Here is a 26,068-nt window from a genome sequence, read left to right as displayed (position 1 = left end):
AAAACATAAGTAACTTTGCTGAACATCGAAGTAAAAAGTGGAACTAAAATAAAATATCAGAAAGGTCCACAAAAAAAAAAAGAAAGATCTATCAGCGCAAAAATAATAGAAAAAAATTCTTGGAAAAAGTCAGGAACAAAGAGATCTGGTGTTGTTCAAACGAAGTTCAAGAAAAAATAAAATAGAAGAGAAAATTATATAAACAGTGGCAACAAAATAGGTCGGATCCTATATACAAATATATAAAATCAACTCGACACCAGGAAAGAAAAAAAAATTACTTAAAATAGCAAAAAATCAAGATTTTAATCGAAAGTAGATGTATCAGAGATGAAAACAATAAAATACTAGTTCACGAAAAAGATGGAAAAAGTATTATTAAATGAAGAATTTGACAGAAAACCAGTGGAGTTAACATTGACAGCAATTGTCGCCAAAATAACAAACGCGGAAGTGGTTCAAGCACTTCAAAAACTAAATAAAGGAAAAGCAGTTGGACCAGACGGTATTCCTTGGGAAGTATGGAGAGCATTAGGAAAAGACAGGAACAAGTCGGCTAACAGTTGAAGTTGGGACCAATCCCAGACGAATGGGGCAGTATATTATTAGTACCTCTTTATAAAAGCAGGAGAGATATAAAAGTTTGTACAAACTACATGGCCATAGAACTACTTAGTTACACCATGAAAATTTGGGAGAGTAATTATTGATAGATACATAAAGAAACCGAAATATCCGATAATCTTGAGACGCAGTTCAACAACAGATAATTTTCATTGAGATCGAGAGATTCTAGGGTGGGCACTCAAGATATGACTCCCTGGTGTAAAGATTGCGAGATACACTTGCGAGGAAGTAAAAAACTAGTGTTGCAACAGCTGTGGAAGAGATTAATAATTTCATATTCGGCTTGTATAATCGTTCCATTCTACTCTTCTATTTCTTACCCAGTCATTGATGTTCTCCACCTTGCATTGTATATCTGTACTTCTAGCATGTCCCAGTGTTCATAAATGTTTTCATCCTCTGTCGCGTATGTCATTATTGGTCTGATGACTAAGTTTGCCTTTCCCGATATTTTTATTTCATATTGTTTCATTCAGGTAACATCTTCAGTTTCGAGCTTTCCGTAGCTAGATAATGTGATGCCTTGATAGTTAAAATCAAATCACTTGTTCTATTATCAGACCTTCCACCTCTTTTACATCTTAGTAAATTTGCTGTTATATGTTTGGGGAATTCAAACACATTCAATTTTCTAGCAGTTTAAATTGGTCTAGCATACAAACATATGTCCACGAAACCGGTTTGTTGCATTCTAATGATCCCCCTTGCACTTGCGTTTATTATAAATGTAGCGTCAGTGCACGATCTTCCCGGCCTAAACCTGTTTTTCTATAATTCCATTCAGTTTTATTGGTTTTCACTATTTTATACCTCAAAAACCCTATATTTTCTGCAGTAGAGTTGTAACCGCCTTTCGAGTGTTGCGCATCAATATTTATTTGTTTTACACACTTATCTGAAAATTTATATCAGAGGAATGAAAATAAAGATTCGTGTTAAATTTAAGTTTTATTTTATATACAAAAATCACATTTTTACCGGTACCATAAAAAATACCTCGTTACATACAAACTGTGTTCAACGATTGTAGATGACAAACATTCACTTAAAACGTGAAATACAACTATTAAAATATTTAAATGATGAATATGAAAAATTATTGGAAGTGGTACCAAAAAGTGTTTAAACTTAAAATCGAAGTCATGATCATTAAATAATTACCCGAAAAATTTTCCTTGTTAAAATTGGTTATTTTACAACATGAAGCTACTTGATTATTTTTAAGATCAGTGATCCAATCACCAAGTAGTAACATCACCAAGTATTAATACTCAGAATAACCCAATCTTACATCAATATAAAGGTACAAACACTTTTTGGTACCAAATTACATATTAAATGACCAGGAATAATGAATGAATCACTTACAGATCTAACTAAATATAAAAAATATAAATATTTAAAATAATCTATCACTCATTAAAATATATAAAATAAGTCAAATATGTTTTGGAAAAGCTCACAAAATACAGATTCCTCTCTGAAGCCCCAATGAGATGGATATTCCGAAAAACTATACTGTGATCAGCTGCCCTGAACAAAATGGACAGTGGTGGATACTTTCTTTAGGTTCGACTAGATTGCTACTTTTTATCTCTGACAATAACGTCAAGATTTCTTCGGCTGTTTCAGCGTGCGGACTGTCTTCTTTATTGAAGTCTTCTGTAATTTCTACTTCGTTGTTTTCGCTTTCGTGCAAGCGCTCGCACTGGCCCAAAATTTCCGAACTTAACGTCTTAGACTTCAATAATTCGCCGACGAGGTGGTTTAATTTCTCTAACTTTAATTTGATTTGTTCTCGATCTGTCGCAAGCTGTTTTAATTGCTGGTCTTTTTCCATCGCCTTAAAAATAATAAAAATAAGATTAGGTAATATATTAACAATCTACGAAGTTCATTACTTTGGTATTTTTTTCTGTTTGATCAATTTACTCATCAATCACAAGAGAAAATAATGGTTACTGTACAATGGAAAATTTGAGATATTTGATAAAAAAAATTACTTACTTTTTGTTTAAGTATCATTCTCTGGTGCTGGTAAAGAGCAACATACTCTCCAATGGTCTCGGTTTCGCCTTGTAATTGCAGCACTAAATGCTCCAATCGTTGTTTCTCTTCAGTCAAATCGGCAATATCTTGCATTCTACGTTTAAATTTCTCTTCTAAACGCTTCATCGCTTCTTCTTTTTGCAAAATGCTTTCAGAATCGTCCTGTGTTAACAACTTGTAATTATCGTCTATGGTGTGATTTTCTAGTTTAGTTTCCAGTTCTTGATTTTTAAGTTTCAGTTCTTCTAGTTGCTTCACTAGATATGAAATGTCATCACCTACGGATACTTGCGGAGACGGAGAAATTTGATTTCTTTGATTGTTTAATTCATTTGTTAATTTAACGATAGTTTCGTTAGCTTCTTTCAGTTCGTTCTGAAGAGTATGTGAACAAGTTTCGTGTGATTCACTTGTATGTTGCTCCTCATGATCCAGCACCTCGTTTAGTTCCATGGATGACTCTCGGAGATGCGAAAGCTCCCGATCTTTGATTTCGATAGCATCGGTCAGCATCTGTAAGTGCAATTCGGTTTTTTGCAACTTTTCAAGTAGGTCTTTACTTGCTGACTGTTGAATGCTTAGTTTTTCTGTCAGTTCCACCTTGTCATTGTCCTGAAATGAAAATAATTTTAAAAATTATTAAAATAGTAATTTGATTTTACTATATAGGGTTGGGAAGAAACGATATTAACAAAAATCTGGACATGTAGCCCCGGCTCTGGAATCGAACATAATAAAAAAGACTCGTTAACAGTGCAACAGGTAGGAATAAGAAGGCGGGATAGATCAAAGCTGAGGTGGACAAACGGGGAAACACAGGATGTTGAGAAGATCGGTGCTGCCAACTGGAAAATCCAAGGCAACAGACAGACGGCACAGAAAGCTTAAGAAGGTCGAGGCCCTCTAAGGGATGTAGTACCATGATGGTGATGATGATGAAGTCAAGTAGAAAATTTGGAAAGAATTCAAATATTTAAAAGGCAAGAGTTTACACTGGAGGAGGTTTTACAGATATTTACAATACACAATAGTGGAAATAAAATCGTTGAAGTCTTAAAAGTAATTTTTTTAAATAAAAATCAATACTCACCATTTTAGCAAACACTTCAGCCATACTCTCCAACTGCTCTTTAAGTTCCATATTTTGCTGGACAGCTCGAGCAGCAGCGACTTTGTCACTTTCCATAGTAGCCAGTAATTTAGCTGTATCAGGTTGATTTCCTTTTAATTGTTCCACCATGGTTTCTAGTTGATTTAAGGAATCATTTTTGGCAGCTAGTTCTTTCATGAACATTTCTTTTTCATTTAGGGCTTTAGTATAGTTTTCTTCTAGTTCAGTTTTTTCCATCTGAAAGATAGAGATACAGGTTAAAAATAAAGTTAGACAATAAAATAATTTTGTTTAATCTGAATACAAGAGGGGAAAGGTAATAAAACAAAGAAATCATTTTGTATTTATTTAACAATTCTATGAAATACTAATTTTTCAATAAGTTTATTTAAAATTGTCAATAAAAATAGTAATATGGTAAATAGAAATTAATTACTTACGGCTCTGGATAGAGAAAAGGTTTAATATGCTACGGAATCCACCAAAATACAATAAATTGTACATTTGAAGGTGGTGCTAATAATTCATGCAGATTGTGAACTTATTATAACAACCAACAATAACAATGTTAACTGCAATAGCTTTATATAAGTGATTTATAATATTTACTATATAATAAGTCACACAATCTGTTAACAGATGTATACAATTTACTAATCATAAAAATTATTTTAACATAAGTAAGGAAGTTATTCGGATAGTTGGTGGTATGTATTAGATTTTTAAAATGGTTCTTACAAAGTGAATATATTTTATTTTCTGACATACAAACACCAAGTATTTACTCGTAACGGATTTAACTAAAATGTAACAGTTGCAACAGATTGACTGACTACAGCATCTATGACATCACTCAAGTGATCCAGAAATTCCACTGGAAAATGTAGACAAAATTTACAATTTTGAAAGTAAAAAATAAAGTTATACCTATATAAAATATAGGTAACAAGAGTAAAATAGGAGATTGAAGAAAAACTTCAGTTATTACCAGTGTAAGCATATTAACCATAGTTAAGCAGAGAAGCGCAATAAAGATATTTGCATCTCAAAATGAAAAAGTACAGGAATACAAAAATATCTGAACAAATAAATATTTTATAATAGTATAATCATTAATATATAATATACATCTAGTTCACTTGTTCAGCAATTTTTTGCACCTCTGCAGCTTTTGGAGAGTGAAGTCCAAAAATACTGTAGTACATAAGTTTCCAAAATGTTAACTACAACTATCCTATACTAAAAAAAATTTAAAGTGATATTTATAATTATCTGAAAATACCGATTAGATTGAAATATCTTAAGAATGAATATTATTAAACTGAACAGATTAATACAAATGTTATGACATCCATAATTCAGGAATACAAGTATAAGTACAAGAACATAATGTATGTAGTTATATAAGAACAGCAATGAGCAGCATAAACTGGCTTTGGTTGCATTTATTGAAAAAATTGAAGATTGAATATCACATCTAAGACGGGAGTTTATGAAACTTACATGGTTTTAAAGTCTGGAACAGCTTGTAGTTTGTGATTGCGATATGTGCTTTGTGATTGTGTTACGTAGTTATTAATTTTTAAATTACAAATTACTGGTTATGAATCGTGTTACCACAAAGTTACACAATTAAAAAAAGAATATTTTTGTAAAATAAAATAAATCTACAGATATGTAGTGATATGTGTAATTTGTACTAACAATATTCATTTTTCGGATATCATAAAACTACAAAAACTGAGGCCCCTACAGCCCTCTATAAGTACATACATAAAATTAAGGTAAAGAAACAAATTACATCTAGGCCAGGGCCGATAATTTAAGACAAAAAAATAGAACAGAATCATAAAAGGAAGAAAACATCAACAAAAATTAAGAAACAATAATTTACAGAACAACACGACCCGAGGTCAGGGAGTGGAAGGGGATGAGTTTTTTTAAGGATAAAAAAGGTTTTATCACGATTCCCGGCAAAACCACATTGCCAATGAAAAAAAAGTTAAATAGCAAAGTTGTAGGTTAAAAAACGATCTATAACCATAAACATAATACAAAATAGACTGATCGTTGCAATACCAGCCCGTTCTGACGCAAACGCAAAACAGTCCCTGCACCCCTTTCTAATTTGCAGGTTTACCGACCACGTGACCTAAATGACCAATGAAAAGGGCACGTGGTTGATAAACCCGGTTTATTATGCAGGGACTGGTTTGCGTCAGTTTTCTGTCGCACTGAGGGAACGTGACTGTATTGCAGCAGTCAGTCGATCTTGTCTATGTCTACAACTAATTAAATAGACTGACCTCTGCAATACATTACCATTCCCCTAGTGTGACAGAGAAAACTGAAGCAAAGTAGGCAGTCCTTGCATATTTTTCGATGGGCTAGGTTTATGCACCACGTGACCTTATTGGTCATTTAGGTCAAGTGGTCAAAAAATTCGGCCCATTAGAAAGACGTGGAGAAGAACGACGCTGAATTGTATATGTCTATGGTATAACACTTTTTCACATAACCTTAACATTGATGCAAAATTTCAGATAACTCGGAGAAATGTTTTGCGTTTGTTTTTATCTTCCAGAAATTTGTTAAAAACTTAGCTTTTTATATCGCAAACACAATGCAATGTTTATATCTAAAATAATTATGTTTTCCCATTATTTTGTTTAATGTTGAAAAAGTACCCTAACTTTTAATTGAAAACTCTCACATCAAAATATCGCTTTTTTTTAAGTGCGTGCTTTTGCTTCGTTAAATCTTTAATTTTCGATGGTGTAAAAATTATACACTAATATGGCGGATTTTCTTCAGAAAATGCAAAAAAAAACAAAAAATTTGAAATAAAAAAAATCTTTTTTTTTTAATTATATGCTTATTTGTCTATTGCTATTTTCGATGAAAAAGCAGATATTTTGACTTAAGAATTTGATTAAAAAATTAAGGTGCTTTTTCGGTATTAAATCAAAATAGGGGAAAAAATATTAAAAAAAAAATTGCAGTGTGTTTGGGATGTAAAAGGGTAAACTTTCACCAAAATTCATGTGAAAAAAGTTTTTTTGTAAAAAGAAAAATAAAAAAAAAACAAAAATTTTTGCATACATTTTGAAGTTATGTAAAAAATTGTGTAGTTATATCTTTTTATTACATACAACTTTGGCATTAAACTTTTTTCCACAATAGTTTTGCTGTTTTACCACTAAAACTCAACCATTTCAACTTGTTCTGTGTTGTGTTCTATGCTGTTACTAGGGTTTTTCACTTTAATTTTCAAATGCCTTTGGGCCCTGGTCTAACAATAAAAGGTTTTACATAATGACCCCTACAATGTTTACTTAATATAAACATTACTAAAAAGCCACTACATAAATTACAGCAAATTCCTTAAACATTAATACATATTATATATAAAGAACAAATTGAACAAAATTTGAAAATATTTAATTTCAATTTTTCACTTGCCATTACTAACAAATCTTTTCCTTCATCCTGTACACCCTGGTACATTATTTTCACCAGGTCCCTTCAAAATACAAAATCGTATATTCCAATAGATTTTCTTCAAAGCTTCTTCTAAAATTTCATTTGGAAGAGAAAACAAACCAATTAACCAAAGTGGATGGATCAACCTTTGTTGTTTCAAATAGTTTCACAAAGAGAAGTAGACTGTGATTTTCTGGGAACTGTATATTCTCAACAAAATACGGAAATTTTATTGTTAATTAAATTGTCTTCAATAATTGGTTTTCATAACTTCTTAATATTAATTCAGAACAAGAAATGAAACTAAGCTATTGGATGAATCTTTGTTTGTCTGGAATTGTATGGACACTTCATTAATATGTCTTTACTGGTAGATGGTAAATTGTGCGATTATAATGTTTTCTCAATTGGTTGAACGGATCTTCTGAATTATAAGCGTTGTTGCATACTTGAAAATTATGCGCTGGATCATGTTTGAATTATATTTATTGCATTTCATGCTTGTGACGCTGTAAATAGTACTATTTCAATAATCTCATGTGAATAGTAAAATATCTACAATTTCTAAGTTGGCTATAAATTTTGCAGCGATGATACATGAATTTTTTGGGACTATCCCCTATCGCATTAGATGTTCATAATTCTGACTATTGTGATTTGTTTCTTTTTTATCAATATTACGGATTTGAATAATTTAAGTGGCATAATATATGCGGAATTATCATATTTTTTTTTAATGAAACAATTTAAACATGTGAAAATAGGTCATTTTTGCAAGAAAGAATCATGCTTTTTGAACTTATCGCGAATTATTTCGAAATAAAAATAAAAACAAGTAGTTAAATGTAGTTCAAAAAACATATTGCTAGCGAATTATGTATGAAACATGTAACACCTATTTTACACATCTAAGCTTAAAAGTAACTGTACGTTGGAATTTCCACAGCCACCTTTGCTTCAAAAATCTAGGGGAGAAGGTTCTGCGAGGCTTTACACGTTTGGGAGTCGTGTAGTGTCCATGTCAAGACCTGATACAGAATGAAAAGTATTTAGTACAAATTGTGTTAAAAGTTTTAGAGAATCGAATGTTAGCCATTGCACTGTTCAGTCTATCAAGATCTGGTAGAGATCACTGTTCATTTTTGATCTCTCGACAATCAATTTCTACCAATTCTACTTGATTGGTAAATGGAATCAGAATAAACATATCCCGGATATCTGGATGTTGTTTATTCATTATTTCATCTGTTTCTTCTGCATTTCTTGCAGTTGCAAGTATCCATTGAACAAATTTTTCAGTGGTAAATGGTAGATGTTCTTCATCAATATTGTAGCCAATATCTTGTAATTTGATGGAAGTTGAATTTGTTTTGAAGTATTTCCTCTATACTGCATGACCATTCCTATCTTTGGCTCCGCTATATATCCATATCCAGAACAGAAGTGATGTAGACATAATAAACCAGTTGAAAGATTCTTAAATTTTGTGACGACTTTCTCAATATAGGAACACTATCCATAATTGAGATAAGACAAAAATAGCAAAAACAAAACTCAATATTGACATAGGTGCTGCTGTTCTTGATTGTCCTAAAATCTTATAATTTTCAGCTCAATTTTATATCCACAAATAATTGGTACTGTGATCACATCCATTTGGCAGAAAAACACTGAAATACAATTTCGATCATCATTTGCAGTCTCCTATGTGGCTTTGTGTTGAATGTTAGTTGTGTTTATAATACAACATAGTTAATTCTGTCTAATATATGCAACATGTCAAAATTAAGATTCGTTTTGCTACTTTTATCTGTATTCTTCATCAACTTTTGGTGAACAAAATTCAAAATCTTATTGTTTCAACCATAAAATGCAAAAAATTTGATGAAACTTTTGCACACCAAGCACACTAGAAGAATTTTTTGATATTCTGTCATTGTGTGCTACCCCCAAGTAAAAGATTTGAATTTTGTCCACTATCGCCAAATGTATGATCCATCAGCAAACCTGGTTCTCTTCTTAAATACTGAGAATATAAACCAGTAGTAGTCTGTTCATCATCTTATAGTAAATAGTCGTCCATGTATGATGTATGGGTTCCAGTTCATTTTTCTTGAAATTTGTTTTCTTAACCTAGTTTCATTACAAAAAAGAACTTACATGTCTGATTACATGTCACAACAAGCCTTCATTTAAAATAATGCATTTCAATGTATAGTGCTCAACACTTACAAAGATACAACTCTTGATATACACAAAAAAATAGAAGTGGGTACAACTGCATACACAGTATGCCTCCACATTGTGTGCTACATGTATAATGTAAACTCTTTAAATAGAGTTAGGTAAAACATCTTCAGACATTTTTCCTTATACTTAAACTCAATAGAAATCAAAAAGGAATCAATACAGTGCTACACATTTCGTTTCAAAAGTTTGAGAAATGTGTGTTAAAAATAAATTAAGAGTGCATAGAATAACAGCATTTTTAATAAAATATGAAAGCCATAAAAACTATATTGGAATAATGTAACAAAATGTTATAATCCACCTTGAATTCATTCATACTGTATTCAAATTTGGTTGAATACTATCCTGGATATAAATCAACACCAAGTTTGGGACTTGTTTTGTCCACAAACAAATAACACTTTGGTAAATTTAAAGCACAATATTGGCATATATGCTAATATGCATGAAGCTAAAAAGTATCACTCCTGTGATATTTGCTTTTGTGTTTGTATTTACAAAGTTTATTTGATTAATTTATGTAAACGACAGTTTCTGGCATAAAATAGAAGTAAAAAATCTATTTTGTAACATTATTCCTCTGTACAGTTGTTAAGAGCTGATAAATAATACACAAATGTTGCAAAATTTTTTTGTTATTCTCGCATTATATCACTAGATTTTAAAAAATGTAGATAAATAAAATTAAACTCACCTCATATGTTGTTATGTAGAGCAGCTTCATATTGTACAGAACCAAGTACTTTTCCAAAACTGTTTTGACTTATCTGTTACACGGCAAAATTGTGATAATTATAAACTATAACCTAAAAAATACAGAAGTTTCGTTATGCTAACATTTAAACACGCTAACTTGAACATACGTACCTCTACACTTGCATCGAGTGCTTAACCTAATCAGCTTTTGAATTATTCTAAACACAGACACATGTGAAAAAATTAAATACAATGAAATTGAAACCCCCCCTCCCCAAAAATTTCCATTAATTCAGAAAAAGTTCTAACTCTCATACTTTTTCTTAGCCAAAATATGTAATTTGACTCTTTCATTGTTAAAAAGAAGTTTGTAATCAATGGTTTCTAACACTTTTATGGTCTCTTGATCTATTGAAAAAAATATCCGTTGTGAATCCTCTTTGACCTCGCGATGAATTAAGTGCCAATTTTTGGTTGTTAACTTGTCGTTATCAACCTCCAACTTTTCAAGAACTTTTTCTGGATCTACTGGAGTGCCTTTCAAGATTATCATTATCTTCGTATAAACAGGTAATTCTTTAATATTCATTATTTTTAGTGGCCAACCTGATACTTTTATATGGCTTACTGCTATCAGTAGTTGTTTGTATGTTGGTTCATCACAAGTAAATTTTAATCCACCTTTTAATTTAGTACCATCTCGAATTTGTGACAAATCTAAAATTTTTAAAATTTCCGTCTTTACTTGCTCAAACTGCCAATTTGACAGCTTTTTCTCTGGATACTCAAAGGGAACAACAACGCATTCCAAAACATCTTCACTTTTGTTAATTTCGATATCGTGTTTTGGTGTAGGATTTTCAGTGTTGTTTTTTTCTTTTTTGAGTTTTCTCTTTTGAGCCCCAGAAAGTTTTACTTTTGCAGTGCTTAAAGTTAATTTATTCATTGAAATATCCATTAATGATCCCACGAGTAGCTGGGAAATTAAGTCATCCCTTGCAGAGCCCAGTTTACAAGAGAAAGACGTTTTAAATACTTCAGGAAGTCGCCAATATCCCTGAAGGTACCGTTAGCAGTACTGTAGCCTCAGTACTATCCATACCATTGGCACGATTACTTACACCTTAGTATTAGGGATTTTTACAGAGGTTTACTCCTCATGACTCCTAGATATTTGATGTCGACAGTACCGAAGTTTAAGAAAGGTTTATAGTTGATCTTTTTTAACTGTTCATGAACTTTAAATTCGACGGAAGCAATAACCTGTATCCCCTTTTCAGTTTCAGTTTTCCTAATAATGTACCAATGTTTCGTGTCCAAGTTATCGTTCTGACGATTTATTCTGTCTAAAACCTTTTCTACATCGTCCAAAGTAGTCGATGTTAATGTTAACTCGATTTTATAGCAGGTAGGTAATTCGTTTGCGTTTATAACTTTCGGTTTTTCACACTCAATGTCTAATTCTTCTAGCGTTTTGTTCAACCAGTCAGCACTGAATTCATTATTGCAAGCCAGTAGCATAGATCCTCTCCGTTTATAGTAATCTAAAAACTCTGGCATCTCGGCATCAGCATCCATTTTGGCTAGTTCATTTTCCAATGCGGTCTGCATCAATCTCATTTCATCTAGAGAAAACCACCTAGAAGGAAAACTTTCTGGGACAACAGCCAACCACTTTTTGGCATCTCGTTCTACAGGAAGTATAACTTTTAAATGTTTTTCCTGCCAAGGATTTAAATTTTCCGTTATTTTCTTTACACATTCGACGCCATCTTTATCTTTGCAAACCACATATAATGAACCCTTTTTCTTCAAAAAAGTCTTGATCCGACTTCCAGATGGGTCCTGTTTCTTTTCTTCTGCGTTAAATGCTTCGATCAATTGTTTATGTTCTTCTGGGTCTAATCTCTTAAACGGAAATTCTTTCATTACGACCACAGCTAGCACTCCATCACGTACAGCTGATTTGTCCGACTTCTTATCAGCATCTTTGTTACCTGGTTTTGTTTTTTTGGCAGGTGGAGTTTTAGTAGATGTATCAGACTCTTTAGTGGCAGCTTTTTTAGCCAAACGTTTTCTAAGCCAAATGGGTCTTCTCTTTCCAGGTGAAGACTTGTTATCTATTTTGGGCGCTGAGGCCTTCGGACTTTTACTTCGTGCCCGTTTTGGAGCTCTTTTCCAAATACGTCTTGAAGAACCGTTTTCAAAATTAGATCGAGAGTTCCATGAGGGATTGCTTGATTGAAACCAATTAGGTTGAAAGCCGTTTTGATTACCTAGCCAAGCAGGATTATTTCCTGTAGCTGCACCTTGAAATCTCGACCATGCAGAATTTGAGTCCGACCAACTTGATGACACCGAAAATAAAGAGGGAATCTGACTCTGGCTGTTATTCATATTTGATTCCCATATAGATCTATTTGAGTAACTATCTCTCGATTGCGAATGAAGAGGTGCGTTGTTGTAACCCCTTTGGTATGCCGACGGGCGATTTTGCGAATATTGAGAGTAGGATGAGTTGTAAGCCATAAAAGGCGAATTTGAGAAACTATTTCTATTCATTAATGATCCCACGAGTAGCTAGGGAAAAGATGTCAACCTCCACAGAGCCCCGCGTGTAGAGGTAAGGCTGCATTACAATGGGAGGTCGCCTGGTATCCCAAGGGTATCGTTAATGGTGCTTATAACCCCGAGCACCTTACATACTTTTAGCACGATTACCTACACCGTAGTAATGGGGATTTTTTATTTGAGGTTTACTCCTCAACCATACTAATGAACTGTATGAATGAAAAAATGAAATGTAGAATTTAAATTAAAATAATAAAAAGGGGAATTATGAATCATAGTGAATTTAACAAAATTGAAATGGTTAAACATGAATGTCCAGTTTTTTAACTATTAATTTTTTTTGTGAATTGTTTAAAATTGAATGGGTCTCACTCACGCCTTTGCAGCTGGTGCCGCCTTTTCTGTCTCTCCTTCATCATTGACTTCATCAATAGCTGTAAACTCACTAATATCTCCAGACATTGGATCTTCCTTTGTTTCTATATATGCAGTGTCTGGATCTTCATTCTTCTCATCTTTCTTCTCACGTGGCTTATACCGGCCCAACCGTTTAACTTTAACCCTAGTGAAGTTTAGGAAAGGATTGTAATCTATTTTCTTCAGAGCATCGAGTACAGCATCTTGAACTGTTACAAATAGTTTTTGACCACCTTCTTCAATTTTCTTGTTCAAAACTTGCCAATTTAAAGTATCTAATCCCTTATTCTGCCTTTCAAGACGTTCTAACACTTGCTCTGGTTCTTCAACTGCTCCCGGTATCCACAACTGTAATGTGCTTCTTACTGGTACCGTTTCAGGATCTAGTATAGAAATGTCTTCATCTTTCCAATTCTCCAAAGTGGGAACTGTAGTTCTTAGCCATTCAGCACTTGCCAAGTTATTGCAATTGAATTTCAATGCTCCCCTTTCCTTAAGACAGCTTAAGAATTGCGGCATAAAACTTCCATCTGGTATATTATCAATTTCTTTTAAGATGTCTGACTGTAATTTATCCAGCTGTTCCGTATTGAAAAATTCTAATGGATAATTCTTAGGAACAATCACTTTGGAGATATCTTTAGATGTGTTTGGTACAGAGTCAACAATTTTTAGTTCAGCAGATTCCCAAAGAGATAGAGTGGATAAAGATTCTTTTAACCAGTTAACAGTAAGGTCATTATTACACCTTAATATTAAAGAACCAGTTTCACGTTTGCATTCCAAAAATTGTGGTCTGAATGTTCCATCTTCGATCTTATCAATTGCTTCCAAAATTTGTTCTTCCAACAAAGCCAACTGTTCCTCCGACATAAGTGACTTTGGGTATTCCACATGGGCTATCATCAAATTAATTCCAGGGAGTGTTCTTGGCGGACTTGATTTTTTACTCCTATAATACCGACCCCTAGATTCCCTTGCCCATGGTGGTCTTGAGCTACCTGAACGTCTTGAATATTTTCCTCTTGGTGAGCTTCCCGATCTCCGGTATGCTGCTGGAGCTCCCGAATACGGTGTACTTGAACTGTTACGATAATTAGGCTTCATACTTGTTCCCACGATTAGCTAGGGAAATAAAAGTCCACCCCTACAGAGCCCCGCATGTAGAAGTAAGGCTAAAATTACAATGGGATTTCGCCTGATGTCCCAAGGGTATCGTTTGTTGATACTATGACCCCAGTATCTTTCATGCTGTTGGCACGATTACTTACACCGTAGCAATGGGGATTTTTTCAGAGGTTTACTCCTCATTTTTTTTTGTTTTTAATTTTTTTTTCAATTTTTTTTTTCAATTTTTTTTTCTTATAAAAAATACATTAATGAATTGATGTTGCTAATATTGTTCATCTGATGCATGTATTACTAAAATTTTCATATTGGTTTTATTTAGATTCAGCTACTGCTTGGAGCTCTTCAGTTGTAAGAGAGCCTACAATTTCTTCTGGATCTATGTTAACATCTTCCCCAGCATTTTCTTCCTTTTCCTTATCTTCATTATCATCCTTTTCATCCTTATCTTTTTTATCATCTCTCGTTCTTAAAGCTCCCAAATACCTGACATGAACCCTGTTGAAATTGACAAACAGTTTATAATCTAGTTCTCTTACCCTTGTAACCACGCTTTCATCGACCGCAAAAATGTATGTTGTGTCTGTTTCACCTTCCTCTGTTTTCTTGCTTGTTAAGTTCCACTTTGATGTATCGACATTTTCATTCTGTTTTTCAATTCTTCGAAGCAACACCTCAGTATCTATATCTTTTGGTAATGTTAATAAGATGTCCATTAAGTTTGGAACTTCAGTAGGTTCCAATGCTTGGCAATCTGCCGATTCCCATGGTTTTAAAGTAGGAACAGTTTTCTTAAGCCAATCTACACTGTCTTGATTGTTACAAACAATGATAAGATTGCCCCGACGCTTAAAACAGTCATGAAATTGTGGTTGAAAATCTCCATCTGCTATTTTTGTAATTTCACTTAAAATGGAAGATTGTAAGAGTTCCAGTTGTTCCTCAGTAAGATTTTCTTGAGGAAAATTCTTGGTTGTTACGAACATTTGTATACCGCCTTTTTTCTCGTCTCTTGATTTTTTTGCATCAGAATATGAACTGCCATTCTGTTTTCGTTTTGGCGGTCGGGATGATCTCCACCTAGATGATCTTGGTGGACTGGACCCCCTTGAGCCGTTTGCCCATGATGGTCTGTAATCCCGTCCATAAGAATAGTCGTCGTAAGCCCAAGAGCTAGGCCTACTATAAGAAGAATAAGATTTGTTATAACGATTGTACCTCATAATGATTCCCACGAGTAGCTAGGGAAATAATAGGTCAATCCCCGCAGAGCCCCGCATGCAGGGACAAGGCATTATTCAATGGGATTCCGCCCGGTGTCCCAAGGGTATCGTTTTTTGTACTTTAACCCAAGTACCTCTCATACCATCAGCACGATGACTTACACTTTAGTAATGGGGATTTTTAGAGGTTTACTCCTCTCATTCAACCATTCCAAGAAAAAGCTATACTAGATCAAATTTAAATAACTATATGAATAATGACTAATTCAAAGCTGCTAGTTCTTTGCATACATATATCTGAAGGATGCTATATTGGATTCTGGTAATAGAATTTTAAATTACTGACAACACTTTCCATAATATAACGTTTTTGTTGGAACAGCTGATTTGTAGAATATATTCGTTCTGCCAGACACATTGTTGTTTCTCTAATAAATATGTAGTTACTTAGCGCATTTTAAAAATAAATTAAAAATTACAAACAAAAAATATATCAAATAAAATAAAGTGAATGTAAATTAAAAAAGTATATAGCTTGAATTTTCAGATTTGGTAATGTGAAAATTTTAAAATATTTAAGAAATTTTGAAGAAAAGTGTTAATCTAACCTGTAGCTGGACACACAATTCTTTTGTCACTTCCAGTTCTTCTTTTACATTCAAACCCGTTCCGTTGCCTGATGTAAATGTAACTTTGTCATGTTGCTTGTTCTGGAGTTGCCGTTCGAGTTCGCAGATATGGCGTACTCTATTTTGTACCTCTGCAGACAATTTGTCATTTTCTTGTTGTATATGTTGGTACTGTTCTTGAATAGTTAGAAGTTGTGTGTTCAGCTCTTCTGTGTATTGCTGATAATGCAAGGTAGATTGTTCATGTTCTGCAAAAAAAAAAGTTCATTAGAAACGCAATTAGTATAGCAGATTTGTGTTTATTAATACCTTTTTTTTATTAAATTCATTAGTTTAAAAAAAATTAATGAAGATGACAACACAATTCAACTATGAAATAAAAAAAAACCCACTATTATGTTGTATAATAATTTTGAAAAGAGCAAGAGCACAAATATGTACTTAGGGTACTCTCCTCTCTCCTGTTATGTGTAATTCCGTACTATCTCGGGACAATTAACTTAACGCAGCCATGACTATGTGAAATTTATCGGTAGCCATGTCTATCTAGGTCCAATACACGCGGATCATTTGTTTAACCTGTCTATGCTGTATTCCTGGCCAGCTTATATGCTTCCCAGTCAGTTTTATGAGAGTTCCGTAAATCTTACGAGTTCAGACACTACCCGGTGTTTCAAAACGCATGTCCATGATCTGAACAATGACACCTGATCAGACACATGCCACTTTTAACAGCTCTAGCCACATAGTCGTGGTTACAGTTTTTATGAATTACCTCTATTCGTTCTGCAGCTACGAAAGTTTCTACATTTATTATGTCTAAATTATATTCCATAACAAATTGTAGTAATTAACTTACCTGTTTCATTGGTGTTTGTACTGCCCCAGCGGGGCTATTCGCCTCCGACAATGATCACTTACAGTCCATTTATCCTGCAATATATAGCTAAATCCTAGAACAGAAATTTATGAACTGCAGAATATTAACATTACGCTTGAATAATGCAAGTCTCGGGACTTTGGCAGATCTGCTACATATAAGCTCTCTGCAAACACTTGTATCCTGCAAACACTTGTATCAAAATGACATCAAAAGTGAAGTTCTGCAGAAGCTGGATGCTTACTCTGCTGAATGAATGTTCGCACATATAACACTGGGGATACATAGAGGTGCGAAATTATGGATGGTGACATAATTTTGAACACTATCGATACTCAATTGAGTACTTGAAGTGACATGTTATGTAATTTTCACAACAGAGTTTTTTAAAAATGTTTAGGTTGGATAAAAAAACATTGATAAATGTTTTTGTTTTCTCAAAGATGTATAATTTGAATATTGTACGGTTCGTTGTTATTTTGAGCTAAAATAATGAAAATGAAAACCATTCTAGATTTAGCTTGGTGTGAAGAAGTAAAACGAAGACAAAGTGTGAAATTATTTTAAAAGGTATGAAAAAAAAATTTATAAATGTAATTCTTGTGAACGAGAATGGTGCTAATACAAGCAAATAGCCGTCATTTGAAAAGATTTCATACTGATTTCCAGATATGTAAATATGAGTTAAAATTAAATTAAAATAATTCATGTAAACATAGTTCACGTTATTATTTTTATTATTTGAAGCAACTCATATAAAACACATTTTATATTTAGATACACTGAAAGCAATTTAAACTGAATATTCAGTACAATATCAGAAGTCATTTTCTTGTAAAACCATGATATGAATCACTTTGGCCTATGCTATAACAAATTACTTATAATTATTTGGTTTGGAAGTTATTTGTATGTATAGCCTGATTCTTCGATAAATTCTGAAATATTCCAGCGTAACTAGTCACATGATAGCATCAGAAAAATGTACAAGATTAAAATTGAAAGTACTTAAACTTTGACGCACTTATCGATAATTCCTCCCCTCTGTGTTATTTGAGACTTTTTACGTCATCGGGACTTAAAGGATACATGAGAGACTTAAAGGTTACTTTCCCAAGTCTGTAATAAGCCTTAAATCGGGTATACTCTAATGCTTTGTATGACGATTCGTTAATGGAATATACTAAGTTTTGCCCAGTCTTTTCCATCTTCTGGTTTAGTAGTACCCAGTCATCCGTTTTAAGCCCTGGGTTTTGCTTCGCTAAGCGGGTCCTGATTGTCGCTTCTCCCGTCTTCTCGGGGATGAAGGTGATAACCTTGAGGGATTTGGGCAAATCTTTAGACTCAATCACAGATAAGTCCGCACCATACATGTTACCGATAACCCTCACCACATCCACAATCCATTTCCTCGTGTACTCGTTCGCACATTTCACCCAAACAGCCCCTGCCTTAAACTCGGCTGTATTGAATTGCAGTGGAGTCTGACTTCCGCCGGGAGCCTCGTCCAGTGCTTGTTCTAGTTTGCGAACGAGAAACTCTGCCTGTTCGTGATTTAATTGACTATAAGGATGACGTCTGTGAATTATCGCCATCGTGAATTCTTTTGTGACCTCTCTAGGAGACCTAGCTTGCATGTTAACGTCTCTAGGTTTTTTAGACATTATACTTTGTGTTGGAGTCGTGACATTCTCTCGAGGTCTCTTTTTGGCTTCTAATTTTGCCGGTTCCGCTCTTTTGGAGTCCAGTTCCGCTTTTTTGGCGGCTTTGTATGGATTTTCGACAGTCCATGTACCAGCAGCTATTTTTTCCTGTTTTCGAATCTTCCGCATCTGAGCTCCGGATAGGCGTTTGGTTGGAACAATCTCTTCTTTTTCATTTTTTGTCATAACTGGCTCAGAGTTTGTTCTCGGGACGCCTTCTGGTTCCGAGTTTGTTCTCGGGACCTCTTCTGTATCAGAGTTTATTCGCGGTGCCTCTCCTGGCTCCGAATTTGTTTTCGGGACGTCTTCTGGTTCCGAGTTTATTCGCAATGTGTTTTCTGGCTCAGAGTTTGTTTTCGGGGCGTCTTCTGGTTCCGAGTTTATTCGCAATGTGTTTTCTGGTTCAGAGTTTGTTTTCGGGACGTCTTCTGGTTCAGAGTCTGTTAGTAGAAGAAAATCTTCTGACTCAAAGTCTGCTAGTCTTAGAACGTCGTCTAGCCCGGTCTTTGAACCAGACACAGAGTCTGCGACGACGGGAGTCGCCTCCCTACTCGCTCGCTCTATATTTGTACTTACACTCTTGTCCTCTTCTGTGCTATCTCTTTTTTCATTTGTGTTTATATCATTTTCCATATTTATTCCCACGAGTTGGGACGAAATTCTGTCAAGCACAGCAGTGCGCCCGTACCGTGCTAAGGCTGTAATCCCCCAGAGTTTGCCAACTCTCTGGGGCATCGCTTAAGGTAACACCTTTCCCCCTGTACCATGCATCCCCTGGGCACGATGGTGTTACACCTCGGGATTGGGGAGCGCAGTAGCCGCAACACAAGCATGAGTTAGTTGTGGTGGGTGTCATGTTCAATCAAAAAATCTACAGTTAATGACATAGCTGCAGCCCCTATGTCATGTTCTCAGTTGATACAGTGTTCTTTTGGGTATACCTCATTCACACCTGTCCTATATATCAATATGTCGGAATAGCATGGAATACTGAAGAGCTCCTGGTGCTGGTGTGTTATATTTTTACAAACATGCAATATATAATACCAGACAATGAAGCTTCTACAGTTGCACATAGACAGATGAAAGAATTTTTCAATCTTTGACAAAACAATCAAAAGATATATAAAATTAAAAAGAAAAGACATTTTATATACTTGTTTTTACATAGAAAGAAGAAATATCAGATTCGACATAACCATAAGTACAAAAAGATTTGTTTACACCATTCTGGAAGATTTCTTCATTATGTCACCATGACAAGATATTAAAAATTTGTGATAGGAAAGTTCAGTGCTACAAACTGAATGGGATAGTCAACAGGCTAACAACAAGAGTAACAGCAGTGAATCATGACTGCCTGGAATGAGTGACTGATAGCCAATAAACATTAAGCAACAATTTTTGAATATTAAAAACAATGCTGATAGAACATCATTTCAATTAGAACCATTAATACTTAAATAAAAACAGTAGTGTGATTAGAAGATATGATGTAATATCCAATTTTTAATATGGAAATAAATATTAGTTGAGATCTAGAGTAAGAGATGTATCAAGGAAGAGACTAAAATTGTAAAGAAAATGTGAAAACAAAGATGGTACATACATACATATATACAGCATATACATTTAACAGTGGATACAGAACTTTGAGGACAGAAAAAACAAAAATCCTTTCACTGATTACTAGCTAATATATTTAACTATAATACTTTTCCACAATTTTATTTTGTCCCTATTTAATTTATTGTACTAAATGTATTTATCAAATCAAGAAAATGGAAAAGCAGATGAGATTTTTTAAGATAAATAAATATCGGAACAAGTTGGTTAGAACACCATTACCAATAAAGCATGACCAGAAACTAAATTATACATACCTTTACTCATATTTTTTATTGTATTGTTCAGGGAAACCATTTCTGCATCCAAAGCACGATTTTCTTGCACCAGTGTCTCAATTTGAGCTACTGATGTCTGATGATCAGCACCAACAAGTTGTTGAATCTTAATATCTGCCAAAGATAATTTTCCAGAGAGCTCTGAATTTTGCTTTTGAAGAGTTGAGACTTGTTGTGTAGCACTTTTTAATTTTTCTCTAATTTCTAGGATATCTTGTTCAAGTTCTTCTTTTGAATCACGTAACTCATTAAAATCCTTCAACATATTTTCTAGAACTTTGTTCTGATCATGATTGTTGGTTTCTTTATGTATTCGTTCTGATTTTAAAGTGTTAAGTTCTTGTTCTAATTCAAAAGCTCTGGACCTAGAAGCCTTTAATCTCGCTTGCAGTTCTTCACATTCAGAATTTTTATTCTTAAAAGCAACCTCCTGCTGGGCTACAGCATTAGAAAGTTCACTTTTTTCAGCTACTAAAAGCCTGATTGTCTGGCTATGACACTGTAAATCTTCTTCTAGTTTGTTTATTACGGAAGTGTTATCGTTTGTTGCATCTTCAAGTTCTAAATGGTATATTCTTGCTTGTAGTTCATTTATTTGAAGTTGTTGTTGCTGTGATTGAATTTTTTCCTGCTCTAAAAATGATGTCAACTCTGAGTTTCTTTTTTCCAGATCAATTATTAGATTTGAGTCACTTTGTGATTCTGGGATTATATGTGCCACTTGATTAGAAAAGTTGCTTAAATTTATATCAGAACGTGTATTATGTTTGAAACTATTTTTAACGGGATTATTTTCATTGTAGCTGCCTTCAAAAGCTTGAGTATCACTATTTTGTATTTGGTCAGGTATTAAGTTGTGCCTATGATGTTCAAATATTTCATTTTGTACAAGTTCAGGATCCTCTATGGTTAAACTGTCTGTATTTGGTCTAATAATCTGTTGCGTTTCTTTTATATAACTGTGTTGATTAGTTTGATTAAACAAAGCATAATTATCATCAAAGGGAGCCTGTGGTTCAAATACTGGAGTTTCTACTACATCAGTAATATTTCCAAGATCGTCAGGATTATTATTATTTACAGACAGGTTTTCAAAAAATGTTGCAGGATCTGATTGTGCAGTAGTCATGAAATAGTTTGGCAATTGGATGTTTGTTACATTTGCAGGTTCACTTTCTGCATTCATTGAACTGTGTGTTGAACTTACTAAGCTATCAACTGGAGTTGATTCACGTAAATCTTTTTTAGAATTATCAGCTGAAGCAGTGGCAGTTTTCTTTTTCTTAAGTTCTTGTAATTCTTTAAACTGGAAATAAAAAATACTACTGAATTCCCCCACAATGAGATTTTACTACTAAAAATGAAATGTATAAAGAATTAAAATGATTTGGAAGATATTCTCACTGTCGCTGACAACTCAGAAAAAAATTGAAATGAACTATAGTCCAAAAACCTTATTGCCAACAAGCATTTTTTAAGATAAAACAAACAAAAAAACAAGTGCTCTTATGGGGTAAAACTGTCAAATTTGTATTACATGGCTAGAGATGTCTTAATCTGAAGATACTCAAAGAAACTACTGAACAGAGAGACTACAAAGAAAGAAACTGAAATATTTTCAGTATACACTGACCATAAATGAAATTATAAATTAAATGAAAAATCAGAAAGTTAAATTGAGAAGAATTTAGATACTTTTGAACAGTGAAGACCAAAACAAAACAAAAAACAGATTTCCACTAATTTGTAATATACTGTACAAAAAATGTTCAAAAATTCACATCAATTGGTGAGTTTTTAAATGGTTTCAAGCTACCCAGAATGTTTATATGTAATATAAAACAGAACAGAATATTGGAAAGTGAATGTTTCTTGAACATTGAAAGAGAACATATTGAAAATTACATGTTTTTGTTACAATTGTTTCCGAGATCAAATCCAAAATTGACAAGACAAAGTCAAGTTTCATCAAGCTGAAACACACCTGATCAGACAACAAATATCACCTTCAGCACTTATCATTCAAGGAAAGGTAGAAGACACCCAAGGAGACAGAACTTATAGGCGCAAAACCTAAAGTGGTTTGGTCAGACAATTGAAAAGCTTTTTTCATGAATTGCTAAAAATATATGAATCATTATGTTGATAGCAATCTTCCACAATGTATAGAACAATAGAGGAAGTTAGATTCAAGTAAGATACACAAATTATATAATTCACTGTAAATAAAGAAACACATGTTTGGTGTAACAATGTAATTTAAAAATAGATGGATTAAGAACATTACATAATCTGTATCCTCTACCTCTACTATTTATTATTCGAGGAAAAATATGACAGGAAATTAGGTATGACGTTCTTGGTTTGCTAACTTAATCTTAAACTATATCCAAACTCATTCTTAGTGTAACGAATGTTCACAAATTGAAGGAACAAAATGGCAAGAAAAATGCTGCCAACAAAAATAAAATATGCACAAATCTGGGTATTGCAAAAATCTACATTGTAACTTCTGGAATTCAGTAAATACATGTACCGGAAAACAAAAACAACATGACAAAAAGCTTGTTTTTAAAAGTATTTCTAAAATAATTAAAGAAGACTGAAAAATGCTTTAATAATATGGCCAGGGATTTAAAACCACATTGTGGAGGTATGTAGTGTTCTCCAGGTGGCCTCATAAATCATAGACAAAATCTTGAATGTCAACCACAAATAAGAAGAAACCTGAGTCAGAGTCACTTTATTAGCACACCAGAAACTTGCAAACTAAGTAGAACATTGTAAATGTTCACAAAATGAATATATTTATGGCCATTTTCTGTGACTTCAACACATGTGTTGGTGATGAAATAATATCAGTAATAAAACAATGATATAATGAGGATGTAAATGAAAGTAGTGATCTACTGGTGGACTTTTACAGCACAAGTGAATTACATATTAATACATTTTTCCTCACAAAGAACAACATAAGTATACCTTTGGAAACACCAGGGGACTAAGATCTATGATTTGCTGTATTAACATTGGCAGAGCTAAGAAGTGAGTAGTGTGCAAAATCCAAATATGAAAACATAAAATTCTAGCAGAAAAATGCATAGACATATCCAAATCAATATAATCAAGGAAAACTGGGCAAACATTAAAACAATAATCTTAGACTGTGTCAATTGAAGAACTAAGATGAACAAAAGATTACATTGGAACCACAAACACCAGAAATTACCATAAATGAAGTAGTTTACATAAGCAAGCATGAAGTACAAAAAAACATGAGAAACTAAAAAACAGAAAAGCTGCATAAAGATGGGATACTAAATGAATTGTTGAAATATGATGGATAGACAATAACAGCTGAATTGGCAACATTAAGATTATAAAAACAATAAAATACCAGAAGAATGTAGAACAAACGAGCTCATCCTATTCAAAAAGGACAATAACAAACAACCAGAAAACTACAGAAGCATCTTGCATTCATGATTAATCAACATATACAGAATGGGAAACAATGAAATTAAAATTCTGTTACATAGATAATGCATATTGATAGCCTTCAGACTAATTCACAGATTTAATACAAGAGCAAAAGACTACGATTTTAACTCAGAAAACTAAAATCTATAAATACTATACAAATATTTGAAGAATAAGAAAGGGTAATACACTGATTTTCTGCTCATTCCATATGCAAATCGCATGATTAAGATTAAAACCAAATAGTAAACATATTATTCTTAAAAAACCGGCACCAGAAAAATACTGTATATAATAAATGTTAGCAATTTCTATTGTATAGAGATCTGTTACAAAGTATAGATTGGGTCATATTTTGTCAAGTGTTTTGCATTCATAATTGTGAGTTTAAAAATCATTCTCAATGTCAAATACAATGTAAATGAAAATAGGTTAGAAGGCAAGATTGAGATTGAGAAGGGGACAAACAAGAATCAAAGAAAATGAGTAAGACTAAAAACAATGATGGAGCCAGATGGAATGATGCAGTTGGACTGCAATAGGATAGGACAAAATTGTATGGAAAAGAAGCAACACATAAAAAGCCTGGACAATAATATAAACTATTAAGAATAGATAAGGGAGCACAAATAAAGTTAATAAAGATAGGCAAGTTAAATAAAAAAATAAAGTTTTACAATTCCTCCACCAATGATGAAAAACTAATATGAAAATCAGAAACGAAAAAAAAAACAGATCAGGTGCGATTCAGATAAAAAAGCACATGGTAAAGGAGGAGTATGGTCAGAATCTCGATTGAGGACACAAAATATACAAACTATAGTAAGCCGACAAGACGAAGGAAATAATACACAAAAGCTAAGATACAAGAAAAATAAAATAGAAACCGGCCGGTCAAAAATAAAGTTAATTGAAAAAAGGCCAGAAAACTAGGAGATTGGAGCCCATTACCTAAAATTCCTCGATAAAATGATAAGAAAATAAACAATTATGGTTAAAATAGACTTTATAATAAAATTTAAAAATATATAAAAGCAGTTTTACACTTCAATATCCATAACATGCAAAATCAATAAATGTATTCAAATTCAATTTACTTCAGATAATCGGCAAAGTTATAAAAGAATACAAAATACGCTCAAAATTATATATAAACGTAATATATAAAATTCATACACTTCCTGCATTTCCATTTTCTTTTAAAAAATATTTGCAATAATTGATTATCATAAAATATAAAATGGCTTTGTGGCGTCATGAAGTCCGTTGAGCTCATGGAAAAATACATTAATTCAAACCGGCAAGTTTCAATTGAAACAAATATATTAAAAACATTTAATATCAATAACTAACTTAAAACGCAATGAAATATACTTATATTTTAATAAACGAACGAAATAATTCCATGTGCCCGGCCCGCCCTTGGTGGTTTGAATAGTTGTAACTATTGAAAATATTAATATTATCCCAATATAATAGGAACACATTTTTGTTCTTACAAATAGAAATGAACTTTTTACTTAAAACTATGAAGCCGAATTATGAATAAACTGATAAAATCAAAAAACTCTGCAGAAACTAATATGGCTACCAAAGGACGCCGATGATGTGGCCGGACGATATCAGCGAAAACTCTAATATTCTTAAGATTAGGATAAAATTATTACCTCAAAATAAGTTACAAACAATATACAGTATCTTAAAGCAACTTTGAATAAAAAATGCTTACCCTTTTCCTGGAATTTGCTAACTTCAACTTCTGTGCCTTGGATGCGTCCGCCATGATGTTGTGTTGCGACGAGAAGAGAACGAATGAACGAGTGAAAATGGAACGATGGCCTGGTTCGCAAGCGAAGCTAACCGACAACTAACGTGACATTTGTCAAATAAAGGCGCCTTCATTTGAATTAATCGATG

The 26,068-nt window shown here is 33.2% G+C and overlaps 1 protein-coding gene across 1 annotated transcript; it reads right to left on the bottom strand.

The window, feature by feature from the left end:
• Positions 1 to 1,562: 1,562 nt before the first annotated feature.
• On the bottom strand, positions 1,563 to 26,032 carry LOC140447401 (golgin subfamily A member 2-like). Its single transcript, XM_072540033.1, has 6 exons — positions 25,881 to 26,032; positions 20,651 to 21,977; positions 16,164 to 16,432; positions 3,767 to 4,024; positions 2,635 to 3,288; positions 1,563 to 2,470 (listed from the first exon to the last, which is right to left on the bottom strand). The coding sequence occupies exons 1-6, from the start codon at positions 25,932 to 25,934 to the stop codon at positions 2,141 to 2,143; spliced, it is 2,892 nt and encodes a 963-aa protein (XP_072396134.1). The 5' UTR covers positions 25,935 to 26,032; the 3' UTR covers positions 1,563 to 2,140.
• Between the last annotated feature and the right edge of the window lie 36 nt (positions 26,033 to 26,068).

This window comes from Diabrotica undecimpunctata, chromosome 8, assembly GCF_040954645.1.
Source record: "Diabrotica undecimpunctata isolate CICGRU chromosome 8, icDiaUnde3, whole genome shotgun sequence".
Lineage (NCBI taxonomy): Eukaryota > Metazoa > Arthropoda > Insecta > Coleoptera > Chrysomelidae > Diabrotica > Diabrotica undecimpunctata.
Note: the sequence above shows the minus strand (reverse complement) of the source record. Positions and strands in the feature narration are given on the sequence as shown.

What these genes read in the sequence shown, in the direction of transcription:
- LOC140447401 (XM_072540033.1), bottom strand. Translation starts at nt 25,934, where the DNA reads ATGGCGGACGCATCCAAGGCACAGAAGTTGAAGTTAGCAAATTCCAGG. An exon ending in TAGCAAATTCCAGGAAAAGG is followed by an intron (nt 21,978 to 25,880) that starts GTAAGCATTTTT and finishes TTTTATTTCCAG; the next exon opens with TTTAAAGAATTACAAGAACT. An exon ending in GAATGATACTTAAACAAAAA is followed by an intron (nt 2,471 to 2,634) that starts GTAAGTAATTTT and finishes ATTATTTTTAAG; the next exon opens with GCGATGGAAAAAGACCAGCA.